The 21,612-nt window shown below is 35.6% G+C and overlaps 1 protein-coding gene across 1 annotated transcript; it reads right to left on the reverse strand.

Annotated features, from left to right (window-relative positions):
- Positions 1-1,668: 1,668 nt before the first annotated feature.
- On the reverse strand, positions 1,669-11,238 carry LOC140757576 (G-protein coupled receptor Mth2-like). Its single transcript, XM_073093350.1, has 8 exons — positions 10,660-11,238; positions 7,931-8,099; positions 6,002-6,190; positions 5,325-5,403; positions 4,634-4,818; positions 4,039-4,207; positions 3,243-3,425; positions 1,669-2,692 (listed from the first exon to the last, which is right to left on the reverse strand). The coding sequence occupies exons 1-8, from the start codon at positions 10,984-10,986 to the stop codon at positions 2,560-2,562; spliced, it is 1,434 nt and encodes a 477-aa protein (XP_072949451.1). The 5' UTR covers positions 10,987-11,238; the 3' UTR covers positions 1,669-2,559.
- Positions 11,239-21,612: the final 10,374 nt, after the last annotated feature.

Raw genomic sequence — 21,612 nt, forward strand, 5'->3', positions numbered from 1 at the left:
AGAGTCCCCTACACATTCGAGTATGTTCGGCAACATTCACGCGCACGATTGTGTAGATGCCATACTTGAGTTTATTTGACCAAATATGTTTCTAGTTTGTGAAAATAGAGTTATTGAAATTATTCGGAGGAATACATAGATGTACCTATTACCTATAATGATATTATTGAAGGAATAAGACATTCACGATGCGCGCACAAACGAATTAAGCGGAAGTAAAGTTGCTTACAAAATAATATGTATATTTTCTATGCTACTACATGGCGACTACGAATAGGTATAGTCCGCGCCAAACTGGTAGTCCGCTCTGAAGTTGTTGCGAGCAGGTGTAGTCATACAATTTACTATGATGATGCGATTCCTATATTCAGAGCGAACTAGTAGTTTTACGCGGGTTATACTACGTATTATCAATAGGTATTCATGTAGGTATAACAATAGGTACATCCGTTCATCGGTATGAATTTATTTATTCCAGCAATTCGGAAAATTGTTTCACAGTAATTTCTCTAAGGGGCCGTTCAAGTATTACGTAACGCAATTTTTGAAGATTTTTGACCCCCCCTCCCCCCCTTGTAACGCACCGTAACGTTTTTCTATACCCCCCCCCCCCTAACGTTACGTAACACTCAAGTGTCAATTTTTACCCTAAACTCGCTAAAAAGTTATGTTATAGTTTTTATCCTTGGGATACTTTTACTTACATATTTACTTTATAGTACTAAGAAATAAAACAAGAGATTTTTAATCCGAATAAGAGTAAAAACTAATAAAACATCAACTCCGAAAAAGCCGAACTAAGTCGGCTGAACCCACTCATTCAAGGGATTTCCCGTAAAACGTAAATGAAAAGGGTTGCCAATTTAGGAGTTTTAATTCCCTATTTTTTTATTAAAAAAAATGTTACGTAACGTGTATTACGGAAGACCCCCTCCCGCCCCTGTAACGCATCGTAACGTTTTACAAGACCCCCCCTCCCCCCCAAATTGCGTTACGTAATACTTGAACGACCCCTAATAAAATAACTCAAATGATTATACAAAAATACATAATATAACGTATATTTTGATGTTATTTAAAAAGAAAAAATAAGTAAACATATTTGAATTGCGGACAATTATTCTTATTCTTGTTGTATTTATATTAAAGGAAATAAAACAACTGATGGATTGATCTAATTTTATACATTATAAACGTAGTAATATTTAATTATTATATTTAATAGTAAAATTAACGCTATTAACGATTAAATATATTTTAGTAATCTAGTATTTTTTAACAAACTAATATTAGTCCAAGATTTCGTATGCGTAAATTAAAAAATGAAATAATGATACAAACTTTCACCAATTCTCATTCTACCCCGTAGGGGTTGATGTACCGAAAACGGTGAAGCGTTAGTAGAGGAAAGCGAGACTGGACGTGTCGATTTTGATAAATCCTTATATCAATCAGAAAATATAGCTTTTTTGATTTGGTTGATTACAGATGTACTACCATCTCTTAAAACAATATTAGTTTAATCATACATTGGAATTTCGTACCACGACCTCGTTAAAATAAGATTGTTTTTATAATATTACAATAAGCAGTTTTGTACGTCGGTCGAACATATTCATTCTTTTTTTGCTGGAATTTTTTTTTTTAAATATAACAATTTCAGTTGGTATTATACAATGGGTAAGCGAAAAATGAATAAGGGTTTAAGTTTACATCGCACGGCAGGAATAAAACAAACCTGATTTATGGGGATCGGGGTATTAGAAAAATATAATGTTGATGCAATATTGAAATATAATTTTCCTGAACTATGATGGCATTTAAAAGATGGCCGTAGGCCCCCAGTATCTAAAGACAATATTACAAAACACAATGAAGTTATCTCCACAATATAGTAACTAGAGTAAACAAATGACAAGTTGTCTTCATCTCCAACATATTACAAATGGACCGCAGATCGCAGAAGCTGAGCTAGAGTAGGCATCATAGAGTATGATACTGTACCGTTGTAGTCTTATATCTTCTTTTCGTAAGATCTTTCTTGTTCTCGGTCTTCTTTTTTTGTTTGATAGCTTAGTATTCATTATGGTCTTACATTTATTTCATCTTAATTTAAGCTTGTTGTTCTACCGAAGCATTTTTCTTCGGAATATCCATAACTATTTTTCACACCTTTTATTATTAACTTTTATTCATCAGTGAGATTCCTTGGGAAATTAAGTCCGGTGACAAAGAGTTTTCTTTTTTACCTTTACGCTTTTCTTTTGATGTTATAATTTTCTCAAACTAAATAATATCCGGTGAAAAATAATTCATTTTTATCATCAAACAAGGACAGGTAAATCATATACATATTAGTAAAACTCCCGTATAAAAACACAAAGAATATTAGCAAGAGACCAAAAAGTATGAGCACGAAAATCCAAAATACAAATGTGGCTCTGGATGGATATTTCCACCTCGGGCCTCCGACGAGCTTAGCCGTTACCGATGTAAGATACACGCTACTGCCCAAACCAGGCACCGTCTATGATTATCTATAATAATGGCACTCATTAGTTAAGCCAAAGCCTTAACGTTCGTTCCGACTGGATTCTGTTGCACCTCGTTCGGTGCTTCTAGACTTTTAGAGGATATGCTAGTGCCATCGCAGGATGTCTTCGTGTTAGACCGGCTATACCACCGAGAAAGTCTGGAAAAAATATTTTTCGTTTGAATAATTATATTACCTTACAACATTTGAATGTGGTGCAACCTTTTGTGGTTAACCGGACTCCGGAGGCACAACGCCACAACTATTTCAGCCATAAAAGATTATTGAGCGCTGCTGTGATCTGGGTGTGGTAAGGGTTCATACTTATTGGAGGTGTTCCTACTTTACGTGTCCTCAGGGTTAGCACGGGGTTGAATTGTTTTAGGATTCCAACTTCTCCTGAAATCACTTAAGTAACGGAATAGACAAAAATTAAGAATTAAGAAAAATTTATTAAGAAAAGTGAACAATGTAGTCTAATGATGACTCTTCAAAAAAGGGCTCCGTAGAAAATATACTTTATACAAACGTCAAAATATCAGCGAAATTCGACAATTTATTACGAAAATAATTTTGAAATTAACTGATAATTATTTTGATTGATTGCTTATGACCAATCAGCATAATTGTTATGGGTATATACCTCATACTCGTATAATACCAGATAATACTCAATGATAAATAAAACGTCGCCGATGAAAACACTTACCGTTCTTTAAGTTGATTATATATTTTCCTTTTACACACAAATATCAGAAAGATTGACACGCCAATGAGTGCATTGTACCAATCGGATATGTACCATATTCCCAATTCCGGCTTCAGCGAGCTTATTGCTTCCAATATCCAGCTTACACCCATTACAACAGATAACTTGAGATATATAAAAAACCTGAAAAAAATATAAATAAAATTTAAAAATATTTCTTTATAATATAAGATACAGTCCACCTGATGGCAAGTGGTAGCTGCCTCCCATGGACAATGGACATGGTAATAAACCGCAGATAAGATTAGATTCATACCTGAGGTCGGCCACAGAAACGCAGCTACCCCTATTATAGTATATCTCCTTACCACACCCTTCAAACCAGGCGACATCAGCGCTTTAAGCTGTTATTAGTCAGAAATAGGTGTGGCGGTTGTGCCGCGGGAGTCGAACTATAGAGGGTTTTTCCACTTTTTAAATGGAATGAATGTATGCTGTGAGGCGCGGGCCACATAGCACCTACGTGTTGTAATAGATTGACATCGACCCATTTGTTTCATTATTGGCTACTTAACCATGTGGATCTAGCATATTTTAGAGAACTTTTACTTTGGAGGCGTTGGTGCTGGCGCGCGGTATTTTATTCGCCGTTTAAGCATGTTATAATAAAATTATCTCGTATCTTATCGTAAATATTGAAAAGTATTGTTTTTATAACCATTTCATTTGTTCTAACCTAACCTGTGGTGCTATTAGGTTAGGATAGGTTAGGTTAGGCATACATTTGAAATATTACCTCTGTTTCTGACTTCTGTGTGCTGTGGGAGTGCCCGCGGCCGTGGTGTCCAGCACGGCAGTAGCGCGGTGCAGGCGCCAGATGTTGAAGGCCGTCATCAAGAAGAACATCCAGTTACATATTATGAGGATCAGCATCGGCACGAAAAAATACAGCAGTTTTGCCCCTCCTATCGGTACAGAATTATCAAGAAACTTTATTTATAACAGCGTATGTGTACACCTGTTAGTACTGTAATGTTTGAAAATATTCTTTAATTAATCATAGGTTGGCCAGGACTTTTTTTTAGCAAACTCATGGTGTATTTTTCACATAGGATTTGATTTAAATACTTTTCATCCAATAAGCGGACGACTGTACGTCATTTATTTTTGAAATCGGATCTACTGCTATAAAAATCGGCATAAGTAGTGTGAGTGTGAGTCGAGCTCGCGGTAAGCTTCACTGAACTGAAGAACTCGCTATTGGCAGTTTGTATATTTGCTTGGCTCGCATTTGGTACGTATTTGAATGGTAAAACCATACTAGATGTATGTTTCGCAGAAAAACATTTTATTTTTGAAGTACCTAAGTAGGTGTATATGTGAAGACGTACCTCTCATGTAGCATTCATTCGGCGCTACGGGCTTGATGATCCACGGTTTATCTCTCAAATCGGCTTTATTGATGCAAACGTATGCTATAGCCATGACCAATGGAATTCCCCAAGCGTATAAGCTGTACATGCAAAACTTGAAAGTTTTGCCCCGGCGATGGATCTTACGAGCTTTGGCGTATCCTCTGAAAGTAAGTATATAAGAATTTTTCGCGTCATCTCGATGTTGCGAACTTTAAAAAAAGACTTGAAGTGACTCTTACACCTCTTAAAAACAAAATATAGCGACGTTATATGATTATATTTAAGGCAGAGTAGTGTTGGAAATTAGGTGTGGTGGACTCAATTCGACCATGCCTTTATTAAATAAATATATAATGACAACCATGTGGCTTCGATTAGTAAAATACATAGATTGATCTCTCCTAACAAGAAAGTGTAACCAGTTATGAGTTTGAAAATAAAGTTTTGCCACGTCTCCGTTCTAAAATGTCCCTGAAATTATTGAAATACTTTTTTATTGGTTCTCTAAAATATTTTTTATTTATCAAGAATTCAAAAAATAAATGATAAAATCATTTTTAGTGGCTTCATCCAATTTCATGGCAGTGAAGTATCTTTCTATTTTACTTATCAAAGCCATGTAGGTTAAATTTGATTTATTTTTAGATCTGCTATCATTTGATCTTACCGAAACGTCCACCATATATCGTACGACATCACATTCATCCAGCAAAAGCTTGCCAAAAAGGAGCAATATATAGTGGTACCTGAAATAAAAGTAAATCTTTCAATGCAAGTTACTATAAGGGATAATACCTACTTACTTATAATGAGAAAATGTTTTACAGGAGAAGAAATATACATTTTATGGTGAAGTTGCTATTTCAGTACATTATTATAGGGTTCCGTACCCAAAAGATAAACGGATTCTTATTACTAAGCCTCCGTTGTCTGTTCGTCCGTCATTTGCGGTGCATAAGAAATTGTTCGTACTTGGTAATCTTCGCAACAGCTCTATAGATTTCAATATTTTTTATAAGTATGTATCGTCGATTCCAACTCGAAAAATACTGCTACTTTGCGGTACTTTGGAGCTGTTGTCACTAATATGTGGCGTCGTTGTCCATATCTAAATATCGGCAGTGCTGTGGAAATCTCCGCCGACGTGAGTTTCGCCGTCACACCGTAATTCCACGACGCTGTGCTTCAGAATACCGCAACGATGGAGCACTCACGGCGTCTGACATAATTTACAGCTCGGTGCCGTTCGATTTGACGGGAAAGCCTACCGCGCCGTAACATGGGTTTGTGTTTTCGCCCTAAGTACGAGTATGTGTATGCATTTTAAAGGAGAATAATATTTACCTAGTCCCATGCAAGTACTAGGACGTATCCCAGGACGTATTATTTGTGTCAGGATGCCTTGAGATAGGAAGGCTACTAGCAAGCTGAAGACGTATGATATTAGCACTTTTCCGCTTAAATTTCTCAAATGTGGTAGCAGCATGTAGACTACCAGCACTAAGAAAAGGAATACTGAGGAGATGAAAAGACCTGAAATAAATGTTATATTTTTATTGGTTCATCTGCAAACTAAACTTGTGATTAAGTTATTATCAGTTATGATGTTGGGCACTATAAAAGTTGAAATTGTGGAGATAGAGTATTTTTATACACCCTATAGTAAGGGTAATTCCTATATTCCCTATTTTATGTCCGCGACAAACATGCAACGACAAAATGTCCTGCAAACATGTTTTCGAACGAAAATAAGCAAAGTTAGAGTTGCCCAGTAAAAATCGGTTTATGACACAATATGTCATCATCAACAACCCATTATTGTCCCACTGCTGGGCACGGGTCTCCTCTCATAATGAGAACGATTAGGCCATAGTCCACCGCGCTGGCCAAGTGCGTATTGATAGACTTCACATACCTTTAAGATTGTTTTTATATAAATCTCTCAAGTATGCAGGTTTCCTCACGATGTTTTCCTTCACCGTTTAGCAAGTGATAATTACTAATACGCACATAACTTTGAAAAATCAGAGGTGCGTGCCTGGGATTTGAACCTCGGACCCCTCGATCGATAAGCCAAGATTCTTAACCACTAGGCTATCACTGTATTTTTTTTATTTTGATATTGACTAAACGGCCTTCATCACAAAATAGTTCTAAATTATCACGAATAATTTGTTAACAATTTCTTAAAATGCGCGACTATGAATCAAAAATAAAAAAAATAAAAAAAATTGGGATAATTTACATCCTCTAAAATCGTGGAAAAATCAATGCATTTCGGTATTTTTGTAGGATAGAGCCAAAGTTGGTAGAAATACTGAACTTATGTGGAAACCCTTCTGAGCGTTTTCATACGTGTCTGACGCTGAGGGTCCTCTCGTGAAATACCTTTGTCCAATTTCAATGTCCAACATTTAATCAAATCTCTTTCACAGATGCTGAGGTATATAAAATATCTATCTATAATATATATCTAGAATAGAAAGTTTAAGTCATTTTATTTCATACTATTTTAGCAGCCTTTTTGTCACGCTAGTTTATATCTACGTGCGTGTCTCATTCTCATCCATATTTGTGAATTATCCCCGTTTAGTATCCTAGGGGGCTATTTCACTCATCTAATATCTCTGGCTACGGTATCCCCTGCCTGTCGTTAGAGGCGACTAAAAGGGGGCTTCCAGGGTTGCGGGCGGCAAGAGTGGGAGCTCGAACCGTCCAGTAAGCGACCCCGGGAAGGACGGCGGTATGTGTGGTCACATACCGTCGTGAACACCAGAGGGTGTGGGAGGAGCGAAAACTGTTCCCCCAGGTCAGAGCCCGATCGGGGCATCGTGATAGGAGGACTCCAGTTGTGTTCCGACGGAGATCCCGGAGATCTCCAGCAAGCGTTGAAGACGGCCTCCGGGGGGGTTTTAATGCGGTAAAAATCCCACAAAACCCGGCGTCGCCCTCACGTCGTCGGGTACCTTTTGAAGGTTTCTCCCTCGTTAAGAAAAAAAAGGTATGTTTCCTATAAATAATTATTTTAGATATTTTTAAAAAAGTGGTATCCTGTATAACATTTAGATACTTTTTGAAATTCTCAATTAGGAGGTCTGAGGTTCAAATCCCAGGCTCGCATCTCTTGTTTTTATTAAGTAATTAATTTATTAAGTAACACTTGCTTATCGTTCAAGGAAAACATCGCGAGCACACCTGAAAGGGAACCTCATCTGGGAAGTTCCTAAAAAGTTTTCATGGATGTGTGAAGTGTTAAATTAGGTAGGTACGCACCCCAAGAGAAATTTTGAGTATTTGCTTTCCGAACGCCATACGCATGTTTACTGAAATAAAACCTTGAAGCGAATGTTTCGGAATCAAATTCCACGCAGAAATGACTTTTGTTATTAACAGGTAGCCATCTTTGGTATTCATTAGGCTTTTCCAGAAATAGATCCCCGTTCTGGAATAAATAAATAAAATATAAATTTACACAAGCTTCATTGTCCAAGTGCCAAAGAAGGGTTATGATTTTTGTGCATATCTTGTATGTTCGTAAATTTCCTTATAACTTCTGATCTTCCAAACGGCTGGATGAATTTCTATAATTTATAATCTATTTCAATTAACCAAGTGTCTTCAGGTAGTTGTTTGAAAAAAGCGGCTAATGACAAAATGGCAGATTTTTTGGCGCGAAATAAGAACATGTTTTAAATAAACTTAACCAAATACATCAAGTAGAGAATCAAAATAAAGGAAATTAAAAGATTAAAGAGATTCCAAAAATCTGCATTAATATAAACAGGGCAATGATATATATAAAATAGATACGTTACATGGTCACTGAATATCATAAAAAAGTGAGCCAAACGCGAGCGCATTGACACACACACGCACGCTTTTCATTTCACTTACATATGACTACATAGACAAATGTTAATATATGTATAAGGGACAGACCTATTAGAACAACATGATAAAACGAAAACTAGTGTTTGATATTGCGTTTCAAGTTTCATTAATGTGGAAGGAATACCTAAGTTGTCTTTTACTGTTGTCGTTGTCAGTTACGTAATCATGGCGGGCCAAACACGAAAAATAATCAAAATATAATAATTTCTCCTCTTTTACTTAAGATATGTGATTCCATGAAGCATTTTTATTTTTTGTGCATATTTTTTACATTAACGCACTGCACAAAAGGTATTTTGAGACTTAGAAGACTAAAATAATAATGTTTAACGTGTACAGTGTAATACGTATCAATTACCTACTACTCCGCGCGAGAACTACTAGAGTCGATTACACAATTGGTTGCTTTTGTATGTTTCAAGTTTTGCGCGCTAGTAATGTATCTTTAGTTATTATATCAAGGAATACAGGATGAATATTTAAAATGAGCTTTCAGGGCCAAATCCGAATCTATAAGGATTAGCGAAAATGCTGAAAGAAGTAACGAGGCCGATTTTGATAAAAACTATAACTGCAACATTAGTTTTTAAATCAAATAAAATATATGTCGTCCTAACCAGGAATCGCACGAGTTCGTTTTGAAAAAAGAGCACATTCCATACATTCGGAATTCTCGCTTATAGGGATCAAATTCTGGGAAGTAATAATAATGAATGACAAAATAAAAAAGCTTAATTTAAAAGATTTTTTTGAAAGCTTTGAAAGCTTAATTTTTGGCTAATTTGCCCTAGCAGAAATCAACGCATGCCGAATCCGCTGAATTAAGTTCTGAAATTTTGTACATGAGAACACGGTAGGATTTGAAAATTTGTTTGAAAACCTATTTATTTTGAAATAAATATTAGGGTTGGCTTTTTAGATAAAAATAATGAAACGCCTATTTCATCTTTTTTTTGTAAATCTTCCTTCGATCCTTTTAGTACAATCGGGTTTTTGTTTATTTTATTATTATATTATGCTTCTCTTTTTTATATTTTACAATCTGGTGTCACATGTTTACCCTTTTTTGTATTGATTTGGTTTCACTAGTGGGTAATTTTTTACATTATTCGTTTCCTTGGGTCGTTTCAAGGAAGCGTATTGGTTTCATATTGGGATTGAAAAGCGTCGTGGGACCGCGATTGGATACGGGAACCTATTAATCATTAGGTACATAAACATAAATATAGATAAATATTAATTATAATATACAATTTTGTGTATCCTAATAAAAGATAGCAGTGGCTACGGCAATCCAAGAATAAAATAAATATAAAAATGATGAATTAATAATAAACATGAAGAAAAAGATAAACTATGTACGTATATGTCCTATAACTGCATCTCGTACGATCTCGAATCCCGCAATTAAGAGTGCGCCTCTACATGTCTCGATCGGTACATTTTTCCTCATGACCAATACAAATATGCATGACCCCTTGTTAGAATTAAGAGAACATGCCCCATCGCACCGCGATTTGATACAGATTCGATGGGACATGTCTCGATCAATGCATTTGAACATCTGCATACATAAATTTGAACCGAAATAGTTCAAATGTATAATATACTATATCATAAATAGAAAAAATAAAATGCGATAAAAATGAAAAATATATATGCTGTGCACATAGATTAGTAAAGATACTTTGCCGCCTTGAAATTGAATGAAGCCACAAACGGCTTATTAGTAAGTTCTTTTTTTGAATTCTTGACAAATAAAAACATTTTTAGAGAAAATTTACGAATAATTAACTAACACTGCGTAATTTACATAATTAATAAATAATTATTTCAAATATTTTAGGGACATTTTAGTACGGAGACGTGGCAAAAATTTTTTACGCAACTATTTCAATTCTCGAAACTGGGTACATTTTCTTGTTAGGAATGAGTAATCTTTACTAATCTATGGCTGTGCATGGATGGTGCACGGGAAGAGAGGGGGAGGCCTTATTCTACAACGCCGGAGCCTCACGGCGGCATGTTCACCCTTAGGTCTCAAGTTTTGGTGCACGAGATGTATTAAGACGTTAATATGTAACTATCGTATTATAAATATAAATACATACCTTAAACAAGTGAGCCCTCATGGAAGGAAGGTAATTTTTTAAGTTAGCATTATCTGGTTTCATACTCGATTCCAAGCTAAATAAATCGTTAAATGTTCTTTCAATATTTAGTGTGTAGATATTGTCGTAAACTGGTATATTTGAAAACGAGTTTGTGGTAATATCTTTTTGTGATAATATGCATTTATATCCCTTTGACCGTTGTAATATTTGGTTTTCGAGACAGCACTTGGGAATTTTTATTTTCTTAATATTTTCACTTCGCACATTACCAAGAAAATCTCCCGTATTTAAAATTATTAGTACTAAAAACGTATGTCGGAACATGGTAACAGCTTGCGTCAAAATGCCGCGAAATTTTATGATTAACTAGATGACCCGGTGAACTTCGTACCACCTAATTATGAGTGACTATCTGTACCTCGTGGTTTCACTCGTGTAATTTATGTATTATGTCCATAAACTACTGGTAAATATTAGGAAATGGCCACAGGAGAACAGGAAAATAAAAAATACAATTAAATAAAATTCACTCTACCTCTCTGCACTCTGTTATTTTTTTACCGACTTCAAAAAGGAGGTGGTTATCAATTAGGCCGGTATCTTTTTTTTTTTTATGTATGTGCACGAATTACTCCGCCGTTAGTGAACCGATTTTAATAATTCTTTTTTTATAGTGTAGAGACGAGCTGGAATTTGGTCCCATTTAAATATGGTTAGGATCCATCGATGGGTTCTGGAGAAACACGCGAAAAGAAGTAACTGTAACTTCAATAACGGTTTTTTTTAAAGAAAGTTTATTTACTTATAGTACTCTTATCGGGTTGTTGAATAGCTAAAAATGCTGAAACAGGTTTGTAAATAGAAAGGCGGTTTATAACAGTCTTAAGGGTTGATCTAAAAAAACAAACAGTGACTCAGATGCTTCATTATGTCTTATGATAATTATCTTAGTACTCCAAATTAACGGATATTAAATTCAAGTTCCATACCCGATTAAACGATCCTAAGGGTTGATTTTCAAAAACGGTGAAAAATGTGTTCTATTATTTTGAATCAAAGAGCTAAATTCCAATTTTCATAGACTTTGCTTCAAAATCTGCCGACTTCTAAACGAAGTGTCTCCTAAAGCCAAATGCAAATTTTTACAGTCTTTGCTTCCAAATTAACGGATTTTAAAATAAAATTCCAACCCCTACTTAACCAACTTAAGGGTTGATTTTGCAAATATCGTAAAATAGATATTTAATTGCTTTCTATCGAAATCCCAATTTTCATATAGATTTGCATCAAAACTGGGGGACTTTAATACAAACTTTCAACTCTTATTTATTCACGGAAACGCGGTCGAACAGGATAAAACGTATCGTATCCTATGTCCATCTCCTAGTTCTGAGCTACCTCTCCACCAATTTTCAGTCAAATTGGTTCAGCCGTTGTTGTGTTATAAAATGACTTCACGAAAACGCGGTCTAACGGGATAAAAAGTATCCTATGTCCGTTTCCTGGTTCTAATCTACCTCTTTACCAATTTTCAGCTAAATCGGTTCAACCGTTCTTGAGTTATAAAATGACTTCAAGGAAACGCGGTGTCTGGCCGGGTTTCGAACTAGACCCTCTGCGCGTCAGACCGGTATGGCAACCGCTCAGCCATTCGCGCCGTAAGCTTACAAAAGCTAATATTTTATAATTCAAAAGGAATACTATTTGGATTTCAGGTTAAATAAGTCAATAAAATATTATGCTAAATATACGGTTTTTTTTTGCCCGGATAGGATAGGATAGGATTTGAAGATGGTAGAACCTTTTGTGGTTCGACTCCGGCGGCACCACCGCCACACCTATTTCTACCTTATAACAAGAGTGTTAAGCGCTGCTGTGTTCTGGTTTGAAGGGTATGGTAAGGGAGACATACTTTTCCGAGGCATTCCAGCTTAGTCCTCAGGAGTAGCGGCGCATCTGTGGCCGACCTCAGGTAGGAATATCTAATTCTATCTGGGTTTGATTACAGATGTCCATGGGCGGCAGTAACCACTTACCATCAGGTGGACTGCATGCTCGTCTGCTACTCCTATATTATAAAAAAGAACGTATGGATTTCTTAAAAACGGTTGTACATTTATTGAATAATTTGAAACAAAATAGCGATTTCTATGATATTAATTCCAAATCTCAGGCCACTCGGGAAATATTACTATATTATTTCCTAAAAGGTTTAAGTTTTCGGTTAGCCTTTTGGGTTTAAGTTTTCTACATATTAAAATTCAGTTGAATCAGTTTCTCAGTTTAGTTAGTTTAGTTTAGTCATGAAAGCGAAACAAACAAACAAATGTATCTGTAATTTTAGTATGGATTAAAATTAGCTGTATTTCCTGCGTATTATTATAATGAGTAGGAAAATTATATTCTGAAATACAAATGATAATGCTATCGGGAAGTACAATTTGTATAAAATATAATGCGAGTAGAATGTGTTCGAAATAGTTGTAACGAACTAAGTAGCTCCCTTATTTTGCTTTGATCTTTATTATTATTATTAGTTTATGGTTGCTTATGTCTTGTTTTTAGTTATATAGGTAAATATAAGATATATATGTTACAGTCAAAGTTATCAAATAGCTATTATACATAATGACTGGTTAATATGTATAATAACTAACTTGTCCAGACAATGTGATAAATTAATCACTTTATCCGGCGGGTATATACCCATAATAGCATGTTAAAGTTAGTCAAAGTAATACATATGCTATTGTAAAACTTCGAAATACAGTAAATCTTAAATATTAACTAAAATTATTAATGATGAATTATGTTGTATCAACGTATCTTGGTTGTTGTATTATAGTAATAACGAATCATACCTATAGTTTAGGTCCGAATTATCGTGAATTAGACTTTATGTTCCAACCTAACCTAACCAATATCAAGGCTGTATGAAATTATTTAGGATTAAAAAAGTAAGGAATGTATTTTAATACTCCACCCCATAGTTGATTTCCGTACATCGTGCACCTACAAGTCTGGGCATAAAACATCATCTTGTCTATTATTCGATATGTGCATCATTATAAAATTACAAAAAATATAATTATGCTTAAGGAAAGTTGAAATAGAAACTTCGTATTTTTACCTATACTTTTATTTTATCCAAGTCTTTGAAAATATTATAAGGGCTAATATGATAAGTGGTTAATTCCGTGTTATTTTTCACTTTGACCAATTGAATAGACATTACCTACACATAATGGTTAGATATTATGTATAATATCAGAATCTATCACTTTGGCTTTAACCTAAATACTGTGGTTACCTGCCTGCCAAATAGAGTTTTCCGCTTAAAAAACCCATCGATCGTTACATTATACACGTACCTACATGTTTAGTTGGCACTAGGTACCTATTATTACTATAGGGAAATAGTTTTTCGGTGTCCCTGTAGTTCCGGGACTAGAATAGGGCTACGGTATCCCCTGCCTGTCGTAGGAGGCGACTAAAAGGGGGCTTCCGGGGTTGCGGACGGCAAGAGTGGGAGCTCGAACCGTCCAGCAAGCGACCCCGGGAAGGACGGCGGTATGTGTGGTCGCATACCGTCGTAAACACTACGTGGTGTGGGAGGAGCGAAAACTGCTCTCCCAGGGTAGAGCCCGTTGGGCATCGCGCTTGGAGGGCTCCGGTTGTGTTCCGTTGGAGATCCCGGAGTCCTCCAACAAGCGTTGAGGACGGCCACCGGGGGGGTTTTAGTGCGGTAAAAATCCCACATATCTCGGCGTCGCTCCCACGTCGTCGGGTACCTTTTGAAGGTTTCCCCCTCGAGAAGAAAAAAAAAGGTACCTATAATTACTATAGGGAAATAGTTTTTCGGTACTCCTATTAATATTTTTGCTTATCTTTTTTGTATATCTATATCTATACTAATATTATAAAGAGGAAAATTTTGTTTGTTTGTTTGATTGTAATGAATAGGCTCAAAAACTACTGGACCGATTTTAAAAATTCTTTCACTATTCAAAAGCTACATTATCCACGAGTAACATAGGCTATATTTTATATGAAATATATTTGATAAATAGATTTTGAGGTGGTACAAAGTTTGCCGGGTCAGCTAGTAAATAATATATAAGTAGAAGTCGAGCATGCAGTGTACCTGATGGTAAGTGGCTACTGCCACCCATGGACATCTGTAATCAACCCTAGATAAAATTAGATTCGTATCTGACGTCGGCCCCAGATGCTCTGTTACCCCTGAGAACTAAGCTGGAATGTCTCGGAAAAGTACCTATTGCCTTCCCATCCTAAGTACCCCTTCAAACCAAAACACAGCAGCTTTTAGCACTGCTGTTATTAGGGAGATATATGGTATTTGACTGTAATCCTCACAGATTTGGATTTAAGATGTAGTTCGACTCCGGAGATATTCGCCACATATCCTGCCCAATAACAGCAATGTCAAGTAGGTACTGCTGCGTCTAGTGTGTGTTCTGTGGTGAGGGAAACATAGTTATTCGTGGCTTTTCAGCTTAGTCGTCAGGGGTAATAACAATTCGAATTGTATCTGGCGGCAGTATCTACCATCAGGTGCACTGCATACTCGTTTGTTACCTCTATATTATATAATAAAGCTCTTTTATACTGTTTTGGAGGGTAGTATGCGTGGTGGGTCACGCCCTAAAATTTTGTTAGCTAATGTTCCAACGAATGATTGGAATATGAAATTTACGATTAACGCAGCTGGCCTCTAACTAGCTACAAGCAACAAGGTAATGATGTATTATTTAATAAAAACAAAGTTAAAAAAGATCTATATGTACACTAAATTACCTATATATTTAGTAATGCATATAGTACATGATTAATTTATATAGGTGACTCACATTTTCCTTGTTTTGTTACCAAATCTATTTTAGCGACCGATCCATGTACAATCAATTATTATTATTGAACAATGTATTATTTGTATATTCCATATTAGGAAAGTACAGGTTTACGAATCTGAATTAATGTTATAAACCTAAAATCCATCCATTATCCTTAATGTGCTTGTATTTATCCACCCTATAACAGTATATAATTAAACTGGACTGCCATCTTTTAGTCCAGGCAAATTAGTTAAATAAGGGCAAAAATCACGGAATGAGAGATAGTCGGCTGTAAATTTCAAAAAACCTTTATTTTTATTTTCCAAGGTCAAAGCTTAAAAAAACCATTTTTACACCTTTATTGTAAATATCTCGTTTTCTATGGGTTTTATGCTATTTGTGTGTACGTTAAATATCTAAGAATAGGAGGATTACATTTTCTACAACTTTTATTTATTTTTGTTGTATCTAAACGGTTTTTTAGATAGAGGGCAGAGCGCGCGCGGTACTATTTCGACTATTGTTCAAGGTCAACCTGTAGCACTACCATGAGTTTACAAAAGTATTACTCGCTAGCGACTGCGTAAAATAAATGTATGAAAAATTGTACAGCGCCTCTGGTGGTTACTCGTAGAACTAAAATCCGTAGTGGCGTAACTCGATACGTAAAAAACCTATCGAAATCAAATCGCTAGCGAATGTCATTATGATCTATTGCCATACAAATTGACAGACGTTGTTAAAAAATACCGTAACGATAGTAGTTATGTTATTCACTAGCAAAATGACAATAGTTTTCTATTTACAATTTCTATAGTGGCGTTTCTATGTCAACTCATGGTAGTGCTACTGTAGTCCCAATTAAAAACACGACGAATAAAGTTATTAAATTATTGATACACATATAATACTAAATTATTTGCATGTTTTATTAACTATTACGTTATACGTATCTACTTCTTAATATTCTCATTTTTTAAGGTGGTAGAACCCTTTGTGGTTCGACTCCGGCGGCACCACCGCCACACTTACTTCTGCCTCATAACAACAGTGTTAAGTTCTACTGGTTTGAAGGGTGTGGTATGGGAGACATACTAGTACGTTTCTGAGGCATTCCAGCTTAGTCTTCAGGGGTAGCGGCGCATCATCTGGCCGTCCTCATGTAGGAATAGCTAATCCTATTTGGTTTTGATTACATAAGCGGCAGTAGCCATTTACCATCAGGTAGACTGCATGTTCGTCTGCTACAAAAAAAATACGACTACTCGTGTAATGTTGCTGTTAAAAGGCAGAAATAGTTGTGACGGCATCTTTGTGTGACGGTGGTATCGTCGGAGTCGAACCACAAATGGTTCCGCCACATTTAACGGTGGTACGGTTTTAATACAGAGCAGACCCACCATACCACTAGGGGTTCGGCCGGTGGTACGATGGGTCGAAGACTAAAGACGAACGGATTTCGGTTCAATTTAGGTAATTAAAATTACTGCAGAAATAAAATTAAAATGTTATTTTGTATTTGTTTTTCGTGGTCGTTGCAACACATATTATTGTAATAATTGAATGTAAATTTTATTGTCCTTTTGTTGTTGTTTTATTTTTTTCTTTTCTTTTATGTTTTTTTTTCTTTTGTTTTGTGTTATTTCTATTTTTTTGTCACTCTCTATTATAGTATTTCAGCTGTGTTGCAATTATCGGAATAAATGTTTCTTTCTTTCTTTCTTTCTTATTTTTTGACGATATATTCCTTGAGTGTATTACATAGTGAATGCAATCCCGACTCGAGATCGTAAAGTCGAGATCTCGCGGGATTAGAAATCACAATCCCGCGGGATCCCGAGATTTTCGCAATCTCGTCTAGTTAAAAAAATCACATCACTGTAAACGATGAAAACTGCTTGTTGGTTATAGAGAAGTTAAATAAAACAAAATATTATTGGAAATAAAAGCCTTTTCATTTAATTTAACTATAGTAACGAAATAATTAACAGTTTTACTAAAATAATCAAAACAAGGTATCATCATTATCATCAACCAATTGTTGTCCCACTGCTGGGCACAGGTCTCCTCTCAGAATGAGAAGGATTACGCATTAGTTCACCGCGCTGGCCAAGAGCGTATTGGTAGATTTCACATGCCTTTGAGATTTTTTTTAAATCTCTCAGGTATGCAGGTTTCCTCACGATGGTTTCCTTCACCGTTTAAGCAAGTGATAATTAATTCCTAATACGGTCATAACTTCGAAAAATCAGAGGTGCATGCCTGAATATTTAACCTCTGACCTCTCGATCGACAGGCCGAGTTTCTTAACCACTAGGCTATCACTGCTCCAAACAAGGTATAGAATAGTTAAAGATTAAAAAGTAATTATGGGTGACTTTGAAAATAGCTTCTTAAAAAACAAAGTGTATCAAGTGTACTATCTGTCAACCGGCATGTAATATCCCTTGCAATGTAGCCAGCCGCTGAGAAGGCCCTCTCCGACTCAACACTGGTTGGCAATAGCGTGATTAAGCAATTATATACAAACTGCAAATATCTCCCTAGTTCATCCACAATCCCGTCAATCTCGAACGAGATCTCGTCATATTGTGCTTCGGGATCGATCCCGAAAAATTACACGAGATCTCGCGAGATCGGGATCCCGCGAGATCGGGATTGCATTCCCTAGTATTACAGTAAAAGAAGCAGTGCAAAACATATTTTAATCAACCTTTTAGCCCAAAATAATATTTTCAATATTCAAATAAATATGTTAGCTCCTCCGAATATCAATTATCTCTCTCCCTTCGCCAGTGGCAACGTAAGACCTAAATTTGATGTGGGCGAAAAACATTTTGCGAGGCCCTGTGCCACAATTCAATGTAAGCAGTGAAGGTACCTTAATCTAAAAAGTTGATGATGGGTTCATTCTCAGGCGACCTTTTTTTTTCGTTGACCTTTACAGGTGCGAGGCTCTCTGGGCCTATAGAGGCGCGAGGCCCCCTGTACCCTTACCATGAGTTTTACGTTTTGACAAATATAAGTGTTTTGGTATTTGTTTACGTATTTGCCCATACAATTTCCAATCAGCGTCCCTAGAGGATTGTATCAGAACTATAGTGTGAGTAACGTAACATTAAATGTCTAAATTGACAAATGGCGCTTTATGTTTTGTCTCTCTTTTTTGTGAACATGTGTGGTAGACAAAAAGACTTGAGCACTTACTTATTGTTATGTTTACTAAGTCTACTTAGCAAACCACAGACCTGTATTATAGGTCTGTGTAGCAAACGGAACAAAATAATGGATTGGCCGTGTGCGACGGCCCACGTCGCCCTCGCCTTACGCCGCCTCTGCTCCTCGTCTACTTAGTGACCGCACTTCACCACATTAAAGCACCACTACTTTATTACAGTTTACTTAAGTGTATTTTTTTTTAATAATGATTTCTTATAATAATCAAATTCAAATCTTATTTATTCAAAATTAATTTATGTAGATCGCTTTTGAACGTCAACTAACTACCATCGCTTCAGAAGGTATTTCGCTATAGAGAAGACGCGGCGAAAAAAGCTCCATACTGGTACAAAGCATTTAAAAGTAAATATTAAAAAATACATAGACATGTGTGGACACATGGACACTAAGTGTGATATAGGTATATAGACACAATTAAATTATTTGTGGTAGAGTTGAAGTTGGCACACACAGATTGATCATTTAAATAGCGATTTATATTATAATACGACCATACAGAAGTACGGAAGTGGTCAGAGTAGTGGTGAGATCACGATTTTTTTTTATTGTTCAACCTAACGATTAAGCAGACGTGCTACCTGATGGAAAGTAGTCAACTCCGCCTATGGACATTTGCAACGCTAGAGGAGTCGCCAATGCATCGCCGGCTTTGAAGGAGAGCTCTTTTTGCACCATTTTTGAAGATCCCCACGTCATAGCGCTCCGGGAATACCTTAGAAGGAAGTTCATTCCACATCTTACACTTTCGTGGCAAGAACGTCCGTGCAAACCGAACCGTGAAGGGCCATCATGAGTCCAGCTGATGTGGATGGAACTTAATCCTTCGGCGAGTGGCGATGGAGGGATAATTTAAGTCCGGTTTTTAGAACGCATAATTTTATTACATCAAAGTACACTATTTAGAAATACAGATGCGAGAAAATGCAGGAAAGAAAGTTCTCATATATATACACAAGCATAATCTCATAAAAATAAACACTACACTTGTGAATTACAAAAGCTGTAAAATATGAAAAGCAAAATTTACGTAGGTATAGAAAATTATTTAACAAAACTATTTTAATTTCTTCTTTTAGTTATTATTTTATATTACTAGCAGCGAAACCTGGCGTTGCTTGGGTTAAAATACATCGCATGTTTAATGGTATAAAAAACGCAAAAAATATATCACCAATAAAGAAATAAAAAAAATGTTCAAAAAGTTTAATAATAAATTGAAGTTCATAAAGCTCAATAATAAAATGTATTATTGGGGAAATTTTCATAAAAATTCGCGCATAAATCATGGATTTTTATAGAACTTACTAAAAAGAACATTTTGGGCGTTTTAAAGATCATTTCAGAAATTTCTAGAAAGTTCTAGAACATTTCGGATCGATTTTAACAGTTGTAGGCACTTTGGAAGTTTCTAGATCATTCCCATAGATTAGTAAAGATACTTCGCCGCCTTGAAATTGAATGAAGCCACAAACGGCTTATTTTAGTAAGTTCTTTTTTTGAATCCTTGACAAATAAAAACATTTTTAGAGAAAATTTACGAATAAATAAGTAATTTACGTAATAAATAAATAATTATTTCAAATATTTTAGGGACATTTTAGCACGGAGACGTGGCAAAACTTTTTTACGCAACTATTTCAATTCTCAAAACTGGGTACATTTTCTTGTTAGGAGTGAGTAATCTTTACTTTTGCCATTTGTGGCTTCATTCAATTTCAAGGCGGCGAAGTATCTTTACTAATCTATGACTTGTATGTAAAATTATTAAATAATCACTTTTTATTTAAGTAAGAAATTAAAACAAATTTAAGATTAGAAAATCTTAAATTATATAAATATCACTAACTTCTACTTCAAAAACAAACAATTGAGCGAACAATTTCAATGATATTTTTTTTTTAAATAAATGAAATCATATTTGCGCATGGAACTAAAGAGCCTCGGCATCACATCGAAAGAGCCACAGAATGCCAACCCCTGTTCTAGATCATTCATGAAGCCTTTACAATATTCGAGATCAATTGTAACAATCGCACATATTTTGGAACTTTCTAGGTCATTCCAGAAACTTTTAGTACTTTCTCGATCATTTTGGATTAATTTTTACACGCTTTTTTACACGCTTTTTATTAGCTTCACCTGTATGTTTGTTTGTATGTTTGTAACCGACTTCTTTGGGCGCGATTTTGACCCACTTTAAACGGCCAGATTTCGTTCAAACTTTGTAGATTTATTGAGGACCGATGAAAATACACGATTTTAATAATTTTGTACCATTGTCCTTATCAATATCCTCAGGATTAACGATTTTCGAGGCGAGAGAAAGCGCCTTATGGAGCGTTCAGGCAAAGTTACTAGATTGATTTTTAGCTTTGGAAAATAATAATATTATTTCCCTATAACTCAAATGTACTGAAACATATGTATAATGCCATCTTGTAGAATGATTTTTAGGATTCCGTACTCAAAGGATAAAACGAAACCCTCCGCTGTCTGTTCTTGAGTCACAGGGCTTTATCGCTAGGGCGCTTTTCGAACCTGATAAATGGAGCACCCCACGCTTTTTCCACAATTATACTATTTACTGTTCCTTAATTGATTCCTAGATTGAAGATTATTTTTTGCTTTTTAGTTGATTTTAACATAAAAGCGTGTTTTTTAGTTTTTTAAACTATATTTATAACAGTTGCACTCATTTTGAAACATTCTAAATAATTTTAGAAATCTTTAGAAGTTTCTAGATCAGTACAAAAAATTTCTGAACTTTCTAGATCATTCTAGAAGTTCTCTGAAACTTTCTAGAACGATTACAACAGGAGACCAAGGGGTATCTACCATTCCAACAGGAAGTTGC

This window comes from Epargyreus clarus, unplaced genomic scaffold (genome assembly GCF_041222505.1).
Source record: "Epargyreus clarus isolate Ecla_fem2 unplaced genomic scaffold, WU_Ecla_fem_2.2 ptg000004l, whole genome shotgun sequence".
In the NCBI taxonomy this organism is placed as follows: Eukaryota; Metazoa; Arthropoda; class Insecta; order Lepidoptera; family Hesperiidae; genus Epargyreus; species Epargyreus clarus.

What these genes read in the sequence shown, in the direction of transcription:
- LOC140757576 (XM_073093350.1), bottom strand. Translation starts at nt 10,986, where the DNA reads ATGTTCCGACATACGTTTTTAGTACTAATAATTTTAAATACGGGAGAT. An exon ending in GATATATGGTGGACGTTTCG is followed by an intron (nt 4,819 to 5,324) that starts GTAAGATCAAAT and finishes ACTTACTTTCAG; the next exon opens with AGGATACGCCAAAGCTCGTA. An exon ending in TATAATCAACTTAAAGAACG is followed by an intron (nt 2,693 to 3,242) that starts GTAAGTGTTTTC and finishes TATTTTTTCCAG; the next exon opens with ACTTTCTCGGTGGTATAGCC.